General features: G+C 38.8%; 1 protein-coding gene across 1 annotated transcript in view; it reads right to left on the bottom strand.

Moving 5' to 3' along the window:
* Window positions 1-10,105: 10,105 nt before the first annotated feature.
* Window positions 10,106-19,476, bottom strand: part of LOC121297131 (transcriptional activator MN1-like) — a 25,661-nt gene continuing 16,290 nt past the window's right edge. The window contains exon 3 of the mRNA XM_041223200.1: window positions 10,106-11,937. Coding sequence (XP_041079134.1) covers window positions 11,753-11,937 — 185 coding nt within the window. The 3' untranslated portion in view covers window positions 10,106-11,752. The remainder of the gene's footprint in view (window positions 11,938-19,476) is intronic.

Here is a 19,476-nt window from a genome sequence, read left to right as displayed (position 1 = left end):
AAAGTGTAGCACTGTGCAAAACAACTGTTAAAAACCCACAACACAGATGAGCTGGATAGCATCAACAAAATGACTAGGCAACCCAGTCTACAACCTCACCACTGTGTGAAGAAGTGTCTCCTTCCCTCTCCACTTAATTCCCAAGTCCTGGTTTCTGTGCTGCACTTAAAGTATTGGTTAGGGTTAACTTTGTCATCTCCATCTAATTCTTTGCTGCAGGCTAAGTAGAGTCAATTCTTTCAGCCTATTTTAGAAGCTCATTCCTTTAAGCCCTGGGATGAATCGGGTTGCTCTCCATTGGACACTCTTTAGGGCCACAATGTCACCAGTGCATTGTCCAGCCTCATCATTACCTCTTTTGATTTTGTACACGTTTAGCTATACACCCAAGCATTCTGTCTATGAATATCCTGTAGTGACTGGGGAGTAGGTCACATGACCAAGTACTTTCTAGAAACTGGCTGAAATAAAAGTTTATGACAGCAGTGCAGTTTATTATAAATCATTTATAAGAAATCAATCACTGCATGGGATGATACAAAATGACACCCTTCACACAACATATATTATTGCTGAGAATCGAATGGTATGTGTTTACTATTTAATTGGAGCAGTTTTTTGCATTAGAGAATATGTCAAATCAAACACTTGGTCACAAATGCTAAGGTAAAAGGTATAAGCTGCAATGTTGACTTGGTTTCTTGTAATTTTACCAGAGCACCGACACACTTGTTTAATTAGACTTATTGCAGAGTCCGATTTCCAAAGCATTCAAACCAGTGTGTACTTCAGCGTGTGCACTTTAATCATATATTTGAAAACCATAAATTAACATAACTCACTGTCCAGTTGTAAATATGACCCTTTACAGTTTTACTGCAGAATACTACAGTATTTGTTCTTAAAGGCATTTTTTCTGCTTCTTTTTTTGAACAGGTCAGCAGTTGTTTTTTCACATCTCTTGCAACCTTTCTCCTTTAGGGGTAGGCCTTAGTCCCACGGGGAAACTAACAAAACATCTTTGTGTGTTTGGGTAGGCTGGTGGGGGGTTAATGAAAAGCCCTACCCCAGGGACACTTCCACTTTATCTGAGAATCATACATGTATGGAAGAATCTGCTAATGTACTCCATCTAGATTCGCTGAAGTCAAGGCTTTTAAATTTTTTTTCCCTCAAAATCCCCCCCCCCCCAACCACCACCACCACCACCACCAACCGCAAACACACAATGCTGTTTAAACAATGAGCTGTGCACAAAGAACAAATTTACACAGTAAAGTTTTCTTGAAAGAAAAAAGGAACAGTCTGGAACATTTCCAAGTTTTTTTTCTCTTTTCTTTTAAGAATGCCAATGTCAAATGGCTTGAGAATGGAGCTTGGAGAATAAAAATCATGAGCGACCAAACCAACCCCACTCCCCCTCCCAAAAAGAATCAAACTTTTATAATTAAAAACTTGTTTCATTCGTATTTCATTGTACGCTTGGGAATGAGGAATTTCCATGCATTTACGAGCTTGTTTATAGTTGTAGTTGTGTCATTATAACAGAGAGAATAGTACGTAATGCAAAGCTCTATCACACAATCTCCAGAGTAAAATACACATTAAAGTCTGTGTTGTCCAGCCATCACTCATTATCAAAATTATTTATTTTTTAAATCAACACATCAATATGTGAAAAGGGGGGGAAGGGCTTCAGTTGCTAAATTCTGTTTCTGTTAGCTAGGTCTGAGGTTTTCCACATTTAGACTGCAGGTCCCACGGTAGTGCCACTTCTTCCCTAAAAAACGTAGTCTTGTCAGAGCCTCACTGTTTCATTTAAGCCCAGCCCACACTGTGCCTTTAAACCATATTTGTTGTCTTTAAATCATCTTAAAAGTGCTAAATACGGTTCCCTTTCAATTTGAAAACGAAAACCAACAACATTATGTATGGGATCTGTCTGCCTATTGGTAGGTATTTTATATGTAAGATATATACCGGTATATTGTTATTGTTGTTGACTAAATACCCTTGCTGACACATCTGGATTGCACATGTGGTATCCCACTTGCCTGCGTTGTGCAGCAGCTAGGTAAAAAAAAAAAAAAAAAAACACCACCACCTGGCCTTGTCCCCAACGGGATGTATTTTTCCAGACCCGCTGCAGAGCAGACCTCGCTGGCTGCCCCGGCCCGCCCACCTCGGTGCTTTCAAAAAACATCAGCAGTGTGCTCCCCTGTAATACTGTGTTATTGTATTATTGCATTGTCTTCCATCCATAGATTCGCCCACAGTGGCGTCGGCCTCTGTATCCCCTGGCATACGTTTTGCGTTGACCAAGCGTGTGACTACACTGCTGCTTCAGCCGTCCTCTAGTGCACACAGTGTTCGTTGCACACGGTACCCGGTCCACTCGCCACTCGGTGCACGCTGTGCACTCGGTGCTTAGTGCACTTGTTGCACACGATCCTCGATGCGCACAGCACCTTGGTGCTGCGTTATCTTGGTACACCCGGTGCTCAGTGCACTCAGAGTGCTCTGTGCATAGCACCTCGGTGCACGCGGTGCTCAGTGCAATCGGTGCTTAGTGCACTCAGTGTATTCAGTATATACAGTGCTTAGTGCACTCGACTCGCACGGTACTCAGTGCATAGCACCTTGGTGCATTCGGTGCACATGGTGCTCAGTGCACCTGGTACGCTAAGTGTTTAGTGCACCTTGTGCAATAGATGCTCTGTCTCCAACAGCAGAGCCGTCAGCAGCCCTCTGGGCCCCATCCCTGCTCCTCCAGCTCTCACAGAGCCCGTCGCAAGAGATCCCCTGCTCTCAGGCTCCTGTGACAAGACCTCGCAGTCGCTCCCCCTCCCCGCAGATGAGAACAGTGAAGCGCTCAAAAGCAGGCAAGGGACATTATATACCTTAGGGAGCAGATGGCTGAGATCCTGGAGCTGCTGTCTAGGCAGCAAGCTCCTGCGGCACCGGTAGAGGCCCCGGCCCCACTACTGCCTGCACCACACTCGGCCCTTGGGTCTCCCATGGGAGCCCAGGTCAAACCAGAGCCACAGCCCTTGATGGCAGAGGAGAACACGTTGTCTTTAGCGGCCTCCTGGGATGAGGACTCCTTTTCTGTGGAGATGAAGGAACAAGAGGACCCGGTGCATCATCTAATGTGGTGTAACTTAGACTCAGAGACTAGTTTGCCACCACTGCCCAGCTCCAATGCCGGTATTAATGGGGTGCACTGCAATTTTTTTGCAGATCCCCTGGACAACTCCAGTAATGCCCTGTCAGTCTGTGTTTCAGATGCAGGCAGTAGCTCTCACAGCGCAGCAATTCCCACCGTTCCCTGATTTTATGGCGGAGGTACACTCCTCTTGGAATCGACCAGCATCAGCGCCGAGTATTTTGAAGCAAGCCGTCCGACTTGCTTCATTGAAAGGCGCAGAGAAGCTGGGCTTGGCAGGATTCCCCCTGATTGACTCCACCATCGAGGTCTTGGTTAAGGCCCCGCCAGTGGGTGGATTGTCAAGGGACCCTATGTGCCCGAACCCTCAATGTAGGGTTATGGAAACACATTTGAGGAGGGCTTACGCAGTGCAAAGCATCTCTGCAGGTGGCCGCGTTATTCCCTCCCCATGGTCCGGTGCGGGGTAGGTCAAACCATTGGCAGGCCCCCATGTGCGTGCCGTCACAAGGACGGGCCGAGTGCCAACAGCCCTGCTGGGTGACCTGCGGCATCGCCTACAGGCCACAGCGGCGATGGGAAACCAAGTCCCTCCACAGAGCACAAGGAACGCGGGCCGCGGTGCGTCCTCGCAACAGCGTTCCAGGAGGCAATTCCAGGGCTGTCACCCTTGGGAGTCACCTCAGAGTGCTCCGACCCAACCTCAGCAGCCCCAGCAGAAGGCCTGAAGGCTTGTGGCCTCAGACCCATCCCTTCACTGTACAACAGTATTCCACTGTATTTAGTGTACTATTTCATGTATTATGCTACTATCATGTACTATGCACTTCCCATTGTATATCATGTATTATGCATTTCTCTATTTGAAGTATTATTGATTTTCTTGCATGTATTGCATCTTGAAAAACGCTTTATGATGGTGTTCCACTATGAAAGGCACTATATAAAGTAAAGATTGATTGATTGATTAAATATTGGCGTGCACAACAGTTCATTTGGACTGTTGGACCCTCTTCAGGTCTCAGTACTCAAAGAGGAAGTGGCCGCCTTGCTGTGCAAGTGAGTCATTTGTCTCGTAGACCCCACCTCCTGCAGAGAGGGGTTCTATTCAAGATATTTTCAAGTACCCCAGAAGGAGAGCGGCTTTCAAATAATCTTAGACCTAAGATTCCTCAACAAGTTCTTGAAGGAAAGGAGGTTCTAAATGCTGACTCACCATCACATTCTCCAATCAGTCCTACCGGATGACTGGTTCACCATCGTAGACTTACGGGACGCGTACTTTCACATCCCCATTCGTCCAGAGCACAGGAAGTACCTCTGCTTCGCCTTTCAGGGAATCGTCTACAAGTTCTCTGTGCACCGTTAGGCCTCTCCCTGGCTCCTCGTACATTTTCAAAGTGTGTGGACACTATCCTGGCCTTCATAGAGTTGAAGCATTTGTCTATGAAGACCTCCTTCCTCTTGGCTATCACCTCCGCTAAGTGTGTCAGTGAATTTCAGGCACTGTCAATGCATAGCTCCTGTATGCATATTTGGGATGATAGCAGCAGGGTGTCACTGCATACAAACCCTGCTTTCCTCCCCAAGGTGTTTACAGCCTTCCACATGAATTAGTCTGTGGAATTGGAGTCTTTCCATTGACCTCCGTTTGCTTCGGAGGATAGGAGATTGAATTTCCTCTGACCAGTGCAGGAATTGAAGTGTTACGTGGATAGCACACTGACCAGCTCTTTGTCTGTCACGGTATACGGACCCTAGGACAGCCACTCTCAAAGCAGCGATAGTCACATCGGATTGCATACACAGTCTATATGGTGTATGACAGTGCTGGCTTAACCCCACCTGGGAGAGTAGCTACGCACTCTGCTAGTGGGTTGGCTACACTTGGGCCCTCTTCAGAGGGGCCTCACTGCCAATATATGGACGACAGCTAGCTGGGCTATGCCGCATCCATTCTTCAGGTTTTACCACTTGAATGTGTTAGATCCTTCCTTGCCTTCAATAGGCACGAGGGTCCTTGAGGTTGCACGTTCACACTGCTAACCTTCGGTTATACGGTTCGATTGCATCCCTCATATACTGCCGTTCCTTCTCCCTCGTGACAGCTCTGGTATACATTTCCCATACCTAATGTTGTTGGTGGTCGTCTTCAAATTGAAAGGGAACGTTAGGTTACTTACCGTAACCCTTGTTCCCTGAAAGAGAAGACGAACACCAATCGTGAGGTCACATTGGTCGCCCTCACGGGTTCGATGCAAAAAGAGAAATGGCTTTCTCGTTATGACAATTTAATCCCTCGGTAGGTAGGACTGAGGACATCAGGAAGGGGCCTATTGGCAGCTCTGATATAGAGAGCTCAGAAAATACCTACCAATAGGCAGGCATGTTCCATACCTAATGTTGTTGGTGGTTGTCTTCTCTTTCAGGGAACCAAGGCTATGTTAAGCGACCTAATGTTAGCGTCTACACTGTGTCTTTAATACTCGAGAACTGGAATGAGACCACCTTGGGGTAGTCTCGAATCCGGTTCTAAATCAGATCACATCAGATAGTAAGGTTTGTCAGAAGTATAGACTCTGTAATACTGAACTAGAATTTTTGTATATCCTCCAATGTTCCAAAATGCTTTCTGATATGTTTTGGCGCTTGGACATTACAAAAACAGTACTCAGAACAGGTACTCAGAATGACTCTCAATACTGCTGTACCGTCAAGAATGACGTAATCAGATGGCGAAATCCAGGCACATTGATACCTGGAGCGATGAAATCGGTGAAAGAGAACTTCAGAGTTCAAAACTAAATGCACACATTATGATAAAACGTGCATGTTTTTAAGAAACAAAGCCATACTGTTCATGTTAAAAAGCTCTATGTCTACTGTGGACATGGGCTCCATATTTGCAGAGCTGTAAACACAAAATCCAGTTCATGGTAAGATAATGTCATACTAAGTCCCACAGTCCATTGCGTTGATAGGAAATGTAACCAGACTATTTTAATAGGGTTTTTACGCATTAAGCCTGATTAAACATGAAACAAGACTTTAGTGTGGACTCTTTGAGCTGGATTAAAACATTTTTTAGTTGACTTCTCGAGATTAGTTATGTAGTGTGGACAGGGCTTCAGTGAGCTGCTTACAAAATTCTAGGAAAAAAAACACTGACTCTACTTAATCTGAGACACAGTTCTGAATATAATAAATCATATAGTACTTTTTTGAGGAACCACCTCAAAAAAGAATGTGTATTATTTTAGGCACAGTAACTTTGAAACTGGAATACATTTTAAGGTATATATGCATTATTTTATTTAAAACATTACTGGAAGTAGGTAATAAACTATTATAGTTACATATTAACTAATATGCTTGTCTATTTTTTTTTTTCCACCCCTGAATTGTTACACCCATTCCCAGAGTATATGGAGATTATTGTTACAAGAGATCTCACCTGCTCAAACTGTGCAAATGATTTCTGTTTTAATATGAGATGCCCTGGACACAACTAGTAACTTAATATATAATAAATATAAATAATAACTTTTTATAAATCACAAAAGGATTCTGTTCATGAACTACTATACATTAATATCACAATATAATATGTATCGCTATATTATAATGTGATACAATATGAATAATTATACATGGTCCAGACAGGGTACTTTTATGATGCGTAACAAATTCAAATGGCCATTTAATGACTGACTATTTAATCAAAAAACTAAAATTAAGTGTGACATGTATTCCAATTATACCAACTATAAAACACATTCAAGAACAATTATATAAAGTGAACTATCAAGAGCTATGAGCTATGTTGTACTTTTATTATTGCATCACAATACACATGACACATAACTTTATACGATATGATGTAAAGAAAGTGTCACAATTCACCCCTTTCATCTACTACTAAACATAGAAAAATTGTTTTTTTTTTAACTTTAGCTGTAAATTCTAAGCATAGGAGACATCTATACACTGGATAAGAGTCCTCATGTGATTATTTTGAATACCAATTAAAAAAAAAAGTTATCTTTTTGTTCAGTCAGCACATGTTGTCACAAACTTCTGGTTCCAGTCAAATAACTTAGAGTCTACTTCTTAAAAAACAAAAACAAAAACAAAAAAAAACCTAGAATGAACTTACCTGTTTGTTCTGTTTGCTGAAACAAAATGTTCTAAAATGGAACATCATCAATGTCAATGGGCCCTAGCAACTACTGTTGCCAAGGACACCCATCTAGGAACAGCTATAGAGGAATTGTGTAGTTGTGAGTTAAAGATTTATTTAAACCACAAGTATCACCCAAAGATTATAAACCAAACATATTGCAATAAAATAATGGCTTTAATTTGTGTGTAAATGCAAAACTGTTGATAAGAAAAACTAAGAACCCTACCTTATTTGTTCTGAATAAAACAATTTCAAGATTACAAAACTGGCAATAAGAAATACTTCCATATTATTTACTTAAGAACGAGAGGAGACTAGTCGGCCCATCTATGCTTGTCCAGTTACTAGTAGCCCATTTTCTCAAACCTTTGTCAAGTTGGGTCTAAAAGGATCAGAAGCGATTCAGCATCGAAAACATGAGATGGTAACCAATTTAATTATTATTTTATAATACTGTCATTTTCCCTCTTTCTATGCACTTCAGAAGTCCTGTACTTGTTTATTCCTAGTTCTGAAGCTAATGTAAGAATCAAATCAATTCCCTACTCTGAGCTTTTGACACTATACTGGTTGCTGGTTTTGTCTCACATATTGATTACCAATAGCTCTGTGCACATACTGGCATTGCAGAGGAGGCCCCAGCTGCCTGCGATTTCTACAACAGCTGACACTCCAATCGCCCACTACAGATCCATTAACCCTTTCCTAACAGGGGGCACTGTTTTAATGAACTACACAGCCATTTATACAGCTATCAATTCGGTGATGTCTTTTTTTAATGTACAGGTACTTCTCATCACTGTTTCATCTCTCTCTTTCAGAAACTCTTTTGTGGAATTTTATAAAGTGGAGGACATTTTGAGGTCTCTTCCGTCTCTTGCTTGACTTACATGTGTTGCACAAATGTATTTCTCTTTTGCTGCTCAACTTAAGTTTCTGAAATATGGTATTTGTTTTATCATTTGTTACTTAAGTAGTGGTTTAAGAAAAAAAAAACGTTTGCGGTATATATCAGATTCAATTGAGAAGAAAATGTGCTTCTCATGACTATGAGCAGTACATTTCCCCATGGGCTTCAACAGCCACAGTTTCCTAGTCCAGACTTTTGTGTACCAAGTTTCTCATAACAAACGGGTCAAAATGGCCGGAAAGACCAATGACGTTTCAACCTAGGTTGCTTAGATCATTAAAATACGATAGACCTTAATTGCTATGTTACTGCACTCTAGTTTCAAACACACATTTGGCTATGAACATAATAATTCATGCTACGACAGCTTTGACTGACTACTGACGTCTTTCACGTGTAAAAAAAAAAAAAAAAAAAAAACCCTAATTGGGTGTCTGAGAATCTAATAAAACTGTACCTTTTACATTATTATGAAAAGCAACTCTAAACTCAAAAATGGGTATCATAAATTAATCGATAATAGGAAACTAAAATGCTCAAATAAAGTGTTATAAATACCCTGCATTTGGGGATATACTTATAACTAGAAACATATTACAAATATACATTTGAACAATAAAACCTACAACTCGCTAGAGCAAATATGTTGTGTACAACTATACTGTAAAAGCTTCATATTTCTTCTGTTTGCCATTCCTAGGGATGGGGGGCGCATGTCAACTGATTTCATCACGTGTATTTGTTTTAATAGCCATCAAAGGAAATATAACTATGTTTGATATGTAAAATATGTGCAAATGCATGTTTACGATGTTATAGCAGATAATGTATTTATATTATTATTACCTTCAAAAGTATAACTGTTACAAAGTTCACATTTTTTACTAACAGAACAGTTTAAAAAAAAAAAAAAAAATTTACATATTTAATATTCTAAGTCTTTATATGACATCACAGCACACACACACACTGGTAAGACTTACTTTCTTGTCAATTCGACACGGATTAATTTCGACCCAAATATATGGTTTCTTCGCAACCGTCTTTTTCAGATACATGTAGAACCGTACCTTGAGCTCGAGCTGTCAATTTGCAGCCTCTCAATGGTTTCTGGCAGATGACAGGTGTTAATGACGGTGTCTGTTTGAATTAGGGAGGTCGGTAAAAATGATAGACATTTTAAATAATTTCAAACATTTAGTAATTGTTATAAAACACATATCTGTGGTGGTTTTGTTTTAACTACCGAAGTGCATCTTGGTCCTGAAATTAATTTCAGCACAGTAGCCCTAAACAATTTTTGAATGTTTTAACAAATCGTGTTTATGTGGGTGCAATCCATGTTGGTTAACTGGTTTTGAACCCCTACGGTTTGACTAGACCAGGGCTTCTCAAACTCGGTCCTGGGGACTCCCTGTGGCTGTTGGTTTTCATTCCAACTGAGCTCTCAATTACTTAACTAGACCCTTAATTGAACTGATAATTTGCTTAATTAGACCTTTATACTTGTTTACAGCTCTTAACAGTTGCAGTTCAAGCTACTTATCAAATATTACAGCTAACTTGCAATACGTATATGTTAAGGGTACAGTTAAGTAACTGGGAGCTCGGTTTGAACGAAAACCAGCAGCCACAGGGGGTCCCCAGGACCGAGTTTGAGAAGCCCGGGACTAGACTGTGTAAACAAGTCTTTCTATGAAGACATTACCTGTAGTCCAAACGTCTGTCAATGAATTTGTAAGAGTTATTTTAGCATTTCTAAAATAACCACTAACTTAGTGTATAATGGTTAGGGATTATTTTAACAATAAATTGCCCAGTTTGTGACATGAAAATAAACACCAACTTATTATGGAAGCCCAATTTTATTTTTGGGGGAAAACAGTATGTTAAATATAAAGACATCAGCAAAGCCACAAAGATATACAATAGCCACCATTAACATCATATTTATTGTTATTTAGTTGCTCAATAAAACATATACAGATATATACAATATGCGTGAATACAGAAGACTGCACTTTACGTATTATTAAAAAAAGAAAAATCACTCAATTTTATGAGTTATTGTCACAGTCTTCCAAACAATCATTTCAGAAATCAAATTCAACAAAAAGAAAATGTAAAGATTACAAGATTGCCAAACACACAGCAAATTGTATTTCTTATTTTACATGTGCAATACCGGTACCTTTTTTTGAAGAAAGTTATCTAGCCAGTACTGATTACCAGTGTTTGATCGGTTTTCTACGTGAACAACGTCAATATTTTCGGGTTACACATACGGCAATAATAACATAGTTTGGGGAATATATATATATATATATATATATATATATATATATATATATATATATATATATCCTATTCCAAAGAAACCCCAAATTAACTAAATACAACTATTGGCTAGTACATTTCAGTGAGCTACAGTGGTTGTCAGAGTTGCAAGTGCACAACTACGAGTATACATGACTTGAACCCTGAAGCCACCAAATCAGATTGATTATTAATTTCAAAGGAGCCAAGCATTTTAAAAGACAAGCAATCCATGAAGAGGTTGAAAGTGAGTATTGCTTTTCTACCCCCACTGTGAACATGGGAATATGTTCTTAAGATCCATACAGGACTGTAAACTTTTAGGGCAATATTTTAATTACCTCCATTCTTTAATTCCCGTAACTCCTATTTTTTTTTTATTTTTTTTTAAAGAAGAAACCAATCACTTTAATGTAACAAGATGAAAAATAAAACGCCTTGAGAGTGCTTCAGAGAACTTGAAATATATTACTTAGCTGTTTGGATTAAATGCTTAATATATCCCTTAAAGTCATAATCAAAATGTTTCGGCATACGCAAAATGAAAACTGATATGTACAGCTGATAGATGTTTTGTTAAGTCCAATGGTTAATTCATTTTGGCCAACACTCCCTTTTAATAGGGCTATAATGTACCCAACACAACTATATCAATTTTACAGTTGGCCAACAAATACTTTATGCAACCCGATAGTGTATTTAAGTGATAGATCTTGGTGAGCAAACGTGTGTGTATATATATAAACAAGAAAAAAAAATTAAAAAATAAATTCCCCAATGCAACTTTGCTTAATCGATAATTAAATCTCATGAACATAATTGTTTATTTCCACCAGCAGTCATCCATCTTTTACACTTGCACCTACTGACATTAACCATTATTAATGGCACCCTTTGACAATAACATTGATGTACATCAAGTGCCAAGAACCATAATAAGGGGTATTAGTCCAGCTATCGCAAAAAAAAAAAAAAAAAATTGAAAACGTAACACTGGTAACATACTGTGGTAGAAGGTTGTTTTTTTTTTTGTTTGTTTTATATTAAAAAAAAATGTTGAGGTTACAGGTCTGAATGCCACTCTGCAGTTAGAAAAGTCCACCTGACCGGAACATCCATCTTCTTATTATTTGTATTGATTCGCTATTTTTACTTTTTAGAAAAAGAGTCATTTTAGTCAGGTCAGCGCTGCCACAAAGGTCCCGAAGCGGTTGGAGATGTCTGAGTGCAGTGACCTCCAGGGTGGCACTGGTGTTCGTCCCTTCGCCTCGCCCATGTCTTCGTTACAGTGGACCGTCAGACACTGAACATGGCTTCCATTCTGGCCCGCTGCAGAGGGTTTGTTCTGGGGTAGGTCTTGGGCTACACAGAGAAAAAAAAAGAAATGGAAGATTAGTAATCAGTACAGTACAGTCAATGAAAACCTTTTTGATTGTTTAAAGCTGTATCCACGCTGGGCGCAAGTGATGTGAGCGAATCATTTCGAAGTCAATGCAGTCCAATAGGAGCATCCACACCAGCAGCGAGCGACACTGCTTTGAGAAATTACCGCATCACTAAAATAGAGCCTGTTTCTATTTTTTTTCTTTTTTTGCCCCCTCGCACGACTGCAATACAACCGACCAATGAGAAGCAAGGTTAACACCCTTGACACACATCAAACACACGCCTCAAAACACGTCACGCCTCAAAACAAGTCACACCTCACAACAAGTTAATTATGGACAACGAAAAGTTGACTTATGAGGTACAGCAATATCCATTATTACATGATTGCAAATTTCACAGAGTGTCCACTGGGGCTGCAAGGATAGAGCAGAGGAAGCAGAAATGAGCTGTTAGTAAGACGGGCCGAGCGAGTGATGCTCGGCTAAGGAAAGAGGATCAATCTCGTAGCTCGGCTTAGATTGACATAGAGGGGGTCCTGCTTAAATTAGGATAAAAAGAGATTCCGACTGATGAGCTCCCCTTTTGCCGAGGATGGAGCTTGGTCGAAGGTAGCGTTCCTGAGGATCTGAAAACATATAAAAGCTGCTCTGCTCGGCAGAGGCACCCCTCGGGGCAACAGGAATAGCCCAATCGTAGGGCTGGAATGAGAATAGTAAAAGATTCCTTGACTGGTCTGGTGCTGCTCTCGCATGAGGTGAGGTGAGGCCTCCAAAGCCGGAAAAAGCTCCCGCAAGGAATCTGCAACAGAAAGATTTTGTCTGGGACTGGGCTATGAGAGCGTAAAGCAGTCCACCTCCCTAGCAAAGGAAGAGTAGCGCCTCACATGCTGAGGTAGAAAAGCACATGACTCTCTCAGTTAGCTGGAGATGTACCAGGCTTCAAATCAGACTACTACTGGTACCACGTAAAAAAAAACAAACAAAAAAAAACAACTACAACTACAACTGTACAATTACTACTAATAATAATGATAATAATAAAAATGTTCGATATAGAGGGATATTCAATAACTCATCTATAAATTTTACCAACCTTTATTTTACAACGGAGATCAGGGTGGTAAACCTTGTATCAAAACAAGACCTGTTTTGTAATGGGCAGCCCATCTCTAGTATGTCCAATAGGAATGCATGGGCGGGATCATTTCCAAGTCATGTCTGGTGTGGACTGACATTCTGCAACTTCGCTTGCATCGCTCTGTCCAGCGTGAATACAACTTAAGAGATGGTTTTATTAGTTTATAGTCAAGTGATGTTTATCGTAAGAGGATGCTTATAAGAAGTCGCTAAAAACATTCCTTAATAGTTTGTGAATAAAGCCCTTCATTTTTTAATACCATTAGAAAACTCAAGTTTTTTTCAATATAACTGAGGGCCAATTCTAATTAATTTTTAGGGAAAAATATTTTGATGATAAATTCATGCAATAAATAGATGATTAATGATGATGCATTTATCAAATCCACATTAAAAACTATCCACAATTGAACTTATAATTTAAAATAAGTTTCAATTCACATGTTGTTTGTGAAAAATGAATGGTCCTCATACATCTGGCATTACTTCAGTGGAATTTCATAGGAAATCATATTTGATGAAGTCTGTATATAACTGAATTTGGATTTCCACTACTTGTTACCCAATATTCACTTGATAGCCTTTTTATTGGACAAATTCAATCTGAGAAGCAACAAAAGTATGACTTGAATGATACAAATTAGTTCTGCAATATTGTGTGTGTTGATCTTTAGAAACACAGGCACACTGGCAGCAGGTGACACATAGAAGACACACCTGTTGAAAGAGGCATGCTGAGACTGGCAGTACTGAATATATACAAGCCTGTTGCTTTGAGTATGAAGGACCCCAAGCCACTCATCATAATATTACCATTTCTTAAGCCATCAGGTGCCCTTACTAACTCTTGCATAACACTGGCCACTTCTCTAGCTGTGAAGTATTTATGCAAACCTAAGGATCCATCTGGGCCTTCAGGTTAAAGCCTATTGTGACATAATTTCAACTGTAATTGTCAACCTCGGATGCTTAGAAGTCAAAACCATTGATCACCGCTGGGGTTAAACAATGTTTCAACCCCCATTGATGTGCCAGCATTATAAAAGGCTTACTGATCATTTAAAATACAAATACAAGAGCAGCCTCCTATTTATTGAGCATTTAATGTACTGCAAAGTGAAATCCAGTTATTTGTTTGCTTGTTGGTATTACCTAATTCTATCCTATTTTTTCTTCTACTGCATATCTTACTGCACTTTCAGTTAAACCTGGGCCTACTGTATTTATCTACTAGCATCACCATTACTATAAAAGTTTAAAGTCTCCTATCATTTAATGCAGTTACAGAAGAAATATAACTGGATAATATAAACAAAATGGATGGTAAACAAAGTGCAACTATATAGCAATGTATAGATGGATTATATTTTGGTGTAACAATTGTTCCACACTGCAGCTTTAAGAAACAATCCTAGTTGTCAGTGAAAAAAAGGACAACTAAACGCCATTCTCTTGTGAGACTCAATGTTCCACTCCAGCATGGGGATTCTTTCTTTGTTTCAACCATACATAGCCAATATTGTAGAAATACTTTTGGTCAACCACAAGAGCATCTGTGGTACTTTCAAAGAGAACTGCGTTTTTGCATGCAAGCACTGCTGTGGAAGTGCTGCTGGGGAGACATTCAGCTCCTTCTCACTGGGGCTTAGAAGAGCCACATATGCCATGCTGAATGGTTTCTACAGGGACTTTTTCACAAGCAACTAAAATGCTATTCAAGTCAATGTGGTTTTATCTATTTGTATTGCTATCCAAGTTGTCAGCAACTATGACACCAACTTGGGCTATCAATTTTCCACTTTTCTGCATTCTAAGATAAAACAGTCCTACCGAGTATCAAAAATGCATACAGTGGCATCTTTCTGAACTGCTAAAGAAATCAAAAGATTGCCAAAGCATAATGGAGATTGATGCCATTAACAGCCTGTGTCTATGACTAAAAATTGCTGGTACTAGGTGAAAATTAATACAGGCAGTATCTTCACAGGAACCAGTACAAGATCGATGACTAGAAATTGCTAGCATAAACTCTATATACAAATATAACTTGTCATGTATCCTTTCCCTCAGAATTAAGGCTGCAGTAAGCAGGCTAATGAATGCTGAGGCTCGTTCTAGTTTAATAAGATATAATGCAAACTTGTTTCGGTGCATTGATGTATCAATATAGAATATCCTGCATGGAAAATGATGTTTTATTACTTAACTTTACTAATTTTATTCAATGGAATTGTGTTTTTTTTTTTGTTGTTTTTTTGTTTTTTGTTTTTTTTAAAGCTGTAATGCGTGACATGCTTTACAGAATTTATTTTCCAAAAATGTAAACATTGATAACCTCCTACTGCTGCAGGATCACACAATACCTTTGGCTCGATATCAATACGTGTATAAAAATGCAGAGAAGCAGAGGGAAGCGAACTACAATTAATTTAACAGTTCCTTTGACACAAGACATTAGCTCAGTTAATCTGTTATCAGGAGACATTTGGATGGAAAGCCAACAGCTTCATATGCCAAAGTGTAGAATCCCCTTGTACATTCCCGGTTCAAATACACACTGCTGTAATTGCACTGCAACAGATTACAATGTTGCTAAGTATTCATGAAAATATTAGGGGTCAATACTGATGCCAAATATACTGCTAAACCCTCTAATTGAAAACAGTGTTCCACAAATCAATCAAAGTGTTGCTTTTAAGACTGATTCACATTGTATGTACAGACAGGGTGTGCAATCTTTTTTTAAGTATTTTCTCTTATGTTTACAAAATAAGAGAAAAACAGGATTACATTTAGACCAAAATATAAAGACATTACTAGTTTAAGTCTAATATATCCATTCTTAACTTCACTCAATCATTCTGCAGTATAAGAGCTCAAGTGTACACTGATGAAGGCACATTTTGGCTACCTAGTCTTACCTTGTAAAAATATACTGGTAAACAATAATGGATTGTAGAATGTCCTACACCGTTCCCATTCCCAATAGAACCAATACATTCTAGTTATTTACTGCAGTTTTTCTACCATAATCAAACTGCCTTTGAACAAACAGTCGTAACCCCGGAACCCCCCCCAATCTTATTGGCCTCTAACATCAACACGGCTACAAAATTGAGCCTCAGGATACATCTAAAAACCTCCTACAGGAGTATTAAACCAAGGATAAAAGTTATTTTGTTGTGGTTGTAATGCATTTACAGGAGACTTCTGCACTTTAGTACTACCAGTTTGAGTTCCTGTAGATTTAGCTTGTGCAATTACAGCAGTGCTGAGCTGTGAAAGGACAGTGTTAAAGTATCGCCTGTACGTGCCTTTGTCCTGTCACAGCTAGTGCTGGCCAGTGCATAACTAGATAGTGGTGTCAGCGAAGCACTATCTAAGGAAAGCAATAGGAAATGCCTGACTAGGTCTCTGCTATTATTTTTGTTTTTATTTTTTAGAGGATTGCTTTACAGTAAATAACTAAGTTAGCTGTGATTAATTAATACAGCTTGATTTAAAAAGCCTGACTTTATTGAATCCTACTACAACTACAGGATAACTATAACTATGCTGACTTCAATAACCATCTTTATTATTGCTGTTGTTATAAGGATTATTATTATTATTATTATTATTATTATTATTATTATTATTTATTATTATTATTATTATTATTATTATTATAATAATAATCACAACTACATATTCATAATTATCAACCTTATAACTGGAATATTTTCAAAAATTCAGTGACAAACATTTCGACTATTTATTTTTTTTGTTTTATTATTTCTAAACTATTGTTTAAGAATTTCATAAGATGAGATGACAGATAAGAATTTCTGTAATTCAAATTCTGCAATTAATAGTACGCTCCTCACGTACTTACAAAGACAAATTCACCCGGACTCTTATTAACTGCCACCAGTAACAACAAGCCAACAATGACAACATCAACACTGCTTTGGTGGCGCGTCTGCTCACACACAGCCCTGCTGTCATAAAGGTCAGAGCCCAGACTGTTTCGACTCCTCTAGATTTCAGCTGGCCGAGGAGACTGGAAGTGACGGGCAGGAGGTGAAGATCTCTGGAAAGCCTGTGAGCCGGGGGGCTCGTCCCTTACACTTCCCAAACTGGCCTGACAAAGCGCCAGCCCCTACTCTGCGCTGCGCCCTAGCCTCTTCATTGAGCACAGCATGGGCCCAGCAGGCATCAGCCCATCCTCAATAGCTAGCCATGCGTTCAGCAGAGCCCCTGACTGCCAGCCACTGAGCCGACAGCTTGCAGTCAACCAGGGCCATCGTATTTCCTTTATCCTTAGAATTACTACAGCTAATATGACTACTACTAATAATAATAATAATATTAAAAAATAATGAAACTACGAAGACTACTTCTCTGTGGTGCATTTGTTTTACACCTCAGCCCAGTTATTTTCTATCCTTAACGTATACGCTGTTGGCAGGCTAATTAACAGTATATTTCACATGCACTATATAGAATATACAGTACATGTAGCTGCCCTCCATTGTATAACAATAGCCTAAGATATAGAAAGACTAGAGGTTTAAAAACTGCAATGGGAGTTTCCCCATTGCTTCAATAACTAGCTTGAAAAACACTTTACTTACTGTATCTTTCACTATACTGAATATACATCCCTTATAATACATTATCTGGACTGAGACAAGCTGTGCCCTGCATAATCACACAGTTAGCCAGTTATTAAAAATAGGAAATTAGGTATTTTGATAACATCCTATCCAAAAAAGTGATCTGAATAGAGGGCATCTCATTAATGGGGTAAACTTTTATGCTTACAATGCTCGACTGTTGCTTTCTACACCTTCCCACTTACTTCTGTATCAATTACTATACTCAAAATAAAACTTAAATGTTCCATACAGTACGTGCATTAAACTAAGCTCCAGCACAAAGGAGTTACAAGCAGAGTGTGGTGGAAATGTATAAGTTGAACTCTAATACGAACTTTAATAGCTGTGGTGTTTTGATTTTTTTCCTCTGTTGTTACCTTGAAATATCTCCCAATCCACTTTGGGGTATCCAGTGTAATTTTGTTTTGTTTTTCCCCCAGAAGTTGCAAACTCCAGCTAGCAGCAGTTACTGTGACTCCCTAGAAAATTTCCTTCCCTAGTTCACTCAATCGAACCGCTCCACACAGCGAAAGACATACTACAAAATAAAGAAGCAATTCACATGTCAGCATGCTTCATTTACACTGCGGCTACAAACAGGCAATTCCTATTACAAGCTCAAATCTACATCTCTATTATTTGGGCTGTATTTGGAGATGTAAATGTGATTGGTGCTCTCCCATGTGGAATGGGACAGACTGCATTTCTCATACCGTTTATGATGTGTTCACTCTAAATAACTCATTAGCTACAATTCTGTTGATAAAGACGGTTTTGTTGAATTAAATAAAGTTTAATAGTCATGGAACTGTCAACAACTACTGTTTGGTTTCTTTACCAACTGTCTAGAAATATTGTATCATTAGCAAACCGTAATTAATCCGATGTCTTTAAATAAAGTCAAAGTTATGTGTGCAGGGCCCAGTATTCAATAAAGTGTGAATTATCAGTGTAGCTAGCTGTCAGTATTAGCAATAGGCACACAAATGGTATATACTTGTTCTTGCTATTCTGAACTATTTACACTTTTGTGTATATGGCAATGTAATATGACATAGCTACAAGCAATTTACATACTTTAAATACAATTGAGAAATACTAAGAGCTGTTCTTCACACTGAAAAATGTATTACATTTCTTTTAATATTTCTAATGTAACACTGAGTATTAAATATTGACACTAGATTTAAAAAGCTGGGTTTACTATTGAAATTGGACTATAAAATCATTCCATAAAATTAAATAAATAATTATATACATAGCTTTGGTTTTAGGTGTAGTTTTTTTCTTACTGTATATAATAAGAGTCTACATTCATTAATCTTTGCATTCTGTGAACAGCAGATATATGTACATTTGAAATTAATCAAAGTGTAGCAAGTACAAGAAATCAGCTGGAATCGTAATATGTCTGATAAATATCTAATTCCACTGATCCCACACATCCTGAGTAAATAATATCTTGTATGGAAAATGAAAACACATCTGGGTACTATAAGCAATTTTACCACGACCAAAATACCTTTACTACCTTTTTAGAAGACAATACCGCTGAACATTCAGCATAGGCGTTAACACTGTAAATCCCTATAGTTTTAATGATTCAGTTTAGGTTCAGGGAAAAATCAGTATCATTTTTATTAAGGTTTTGCTTTTAATCTTTTTATACAGGAACTACTACCCCAATCCCAATAAAGGCTATGTCCATATCAGGTATACGCACATATCATTTGAAG

The sequence above is a fragment of the Polyodon spathula genome, chromosome 22 (assembly GCF_017654505.1).
Source record: "Polyodon spathula isolate WHYD16114869_AA chromosome 22, ASM1765450v1, whole genome shotgun sequence".
Classification (NCBI taxonomy): Eukaryota; Metazoa; Chordata; class Actinopteri; order Acipenseriformes; family Polyodontidae; genus Polyodon; species Polyodon spathula.
This window is presented reverse-complemented; position numbering and strand designations above follow the sequence as displayed.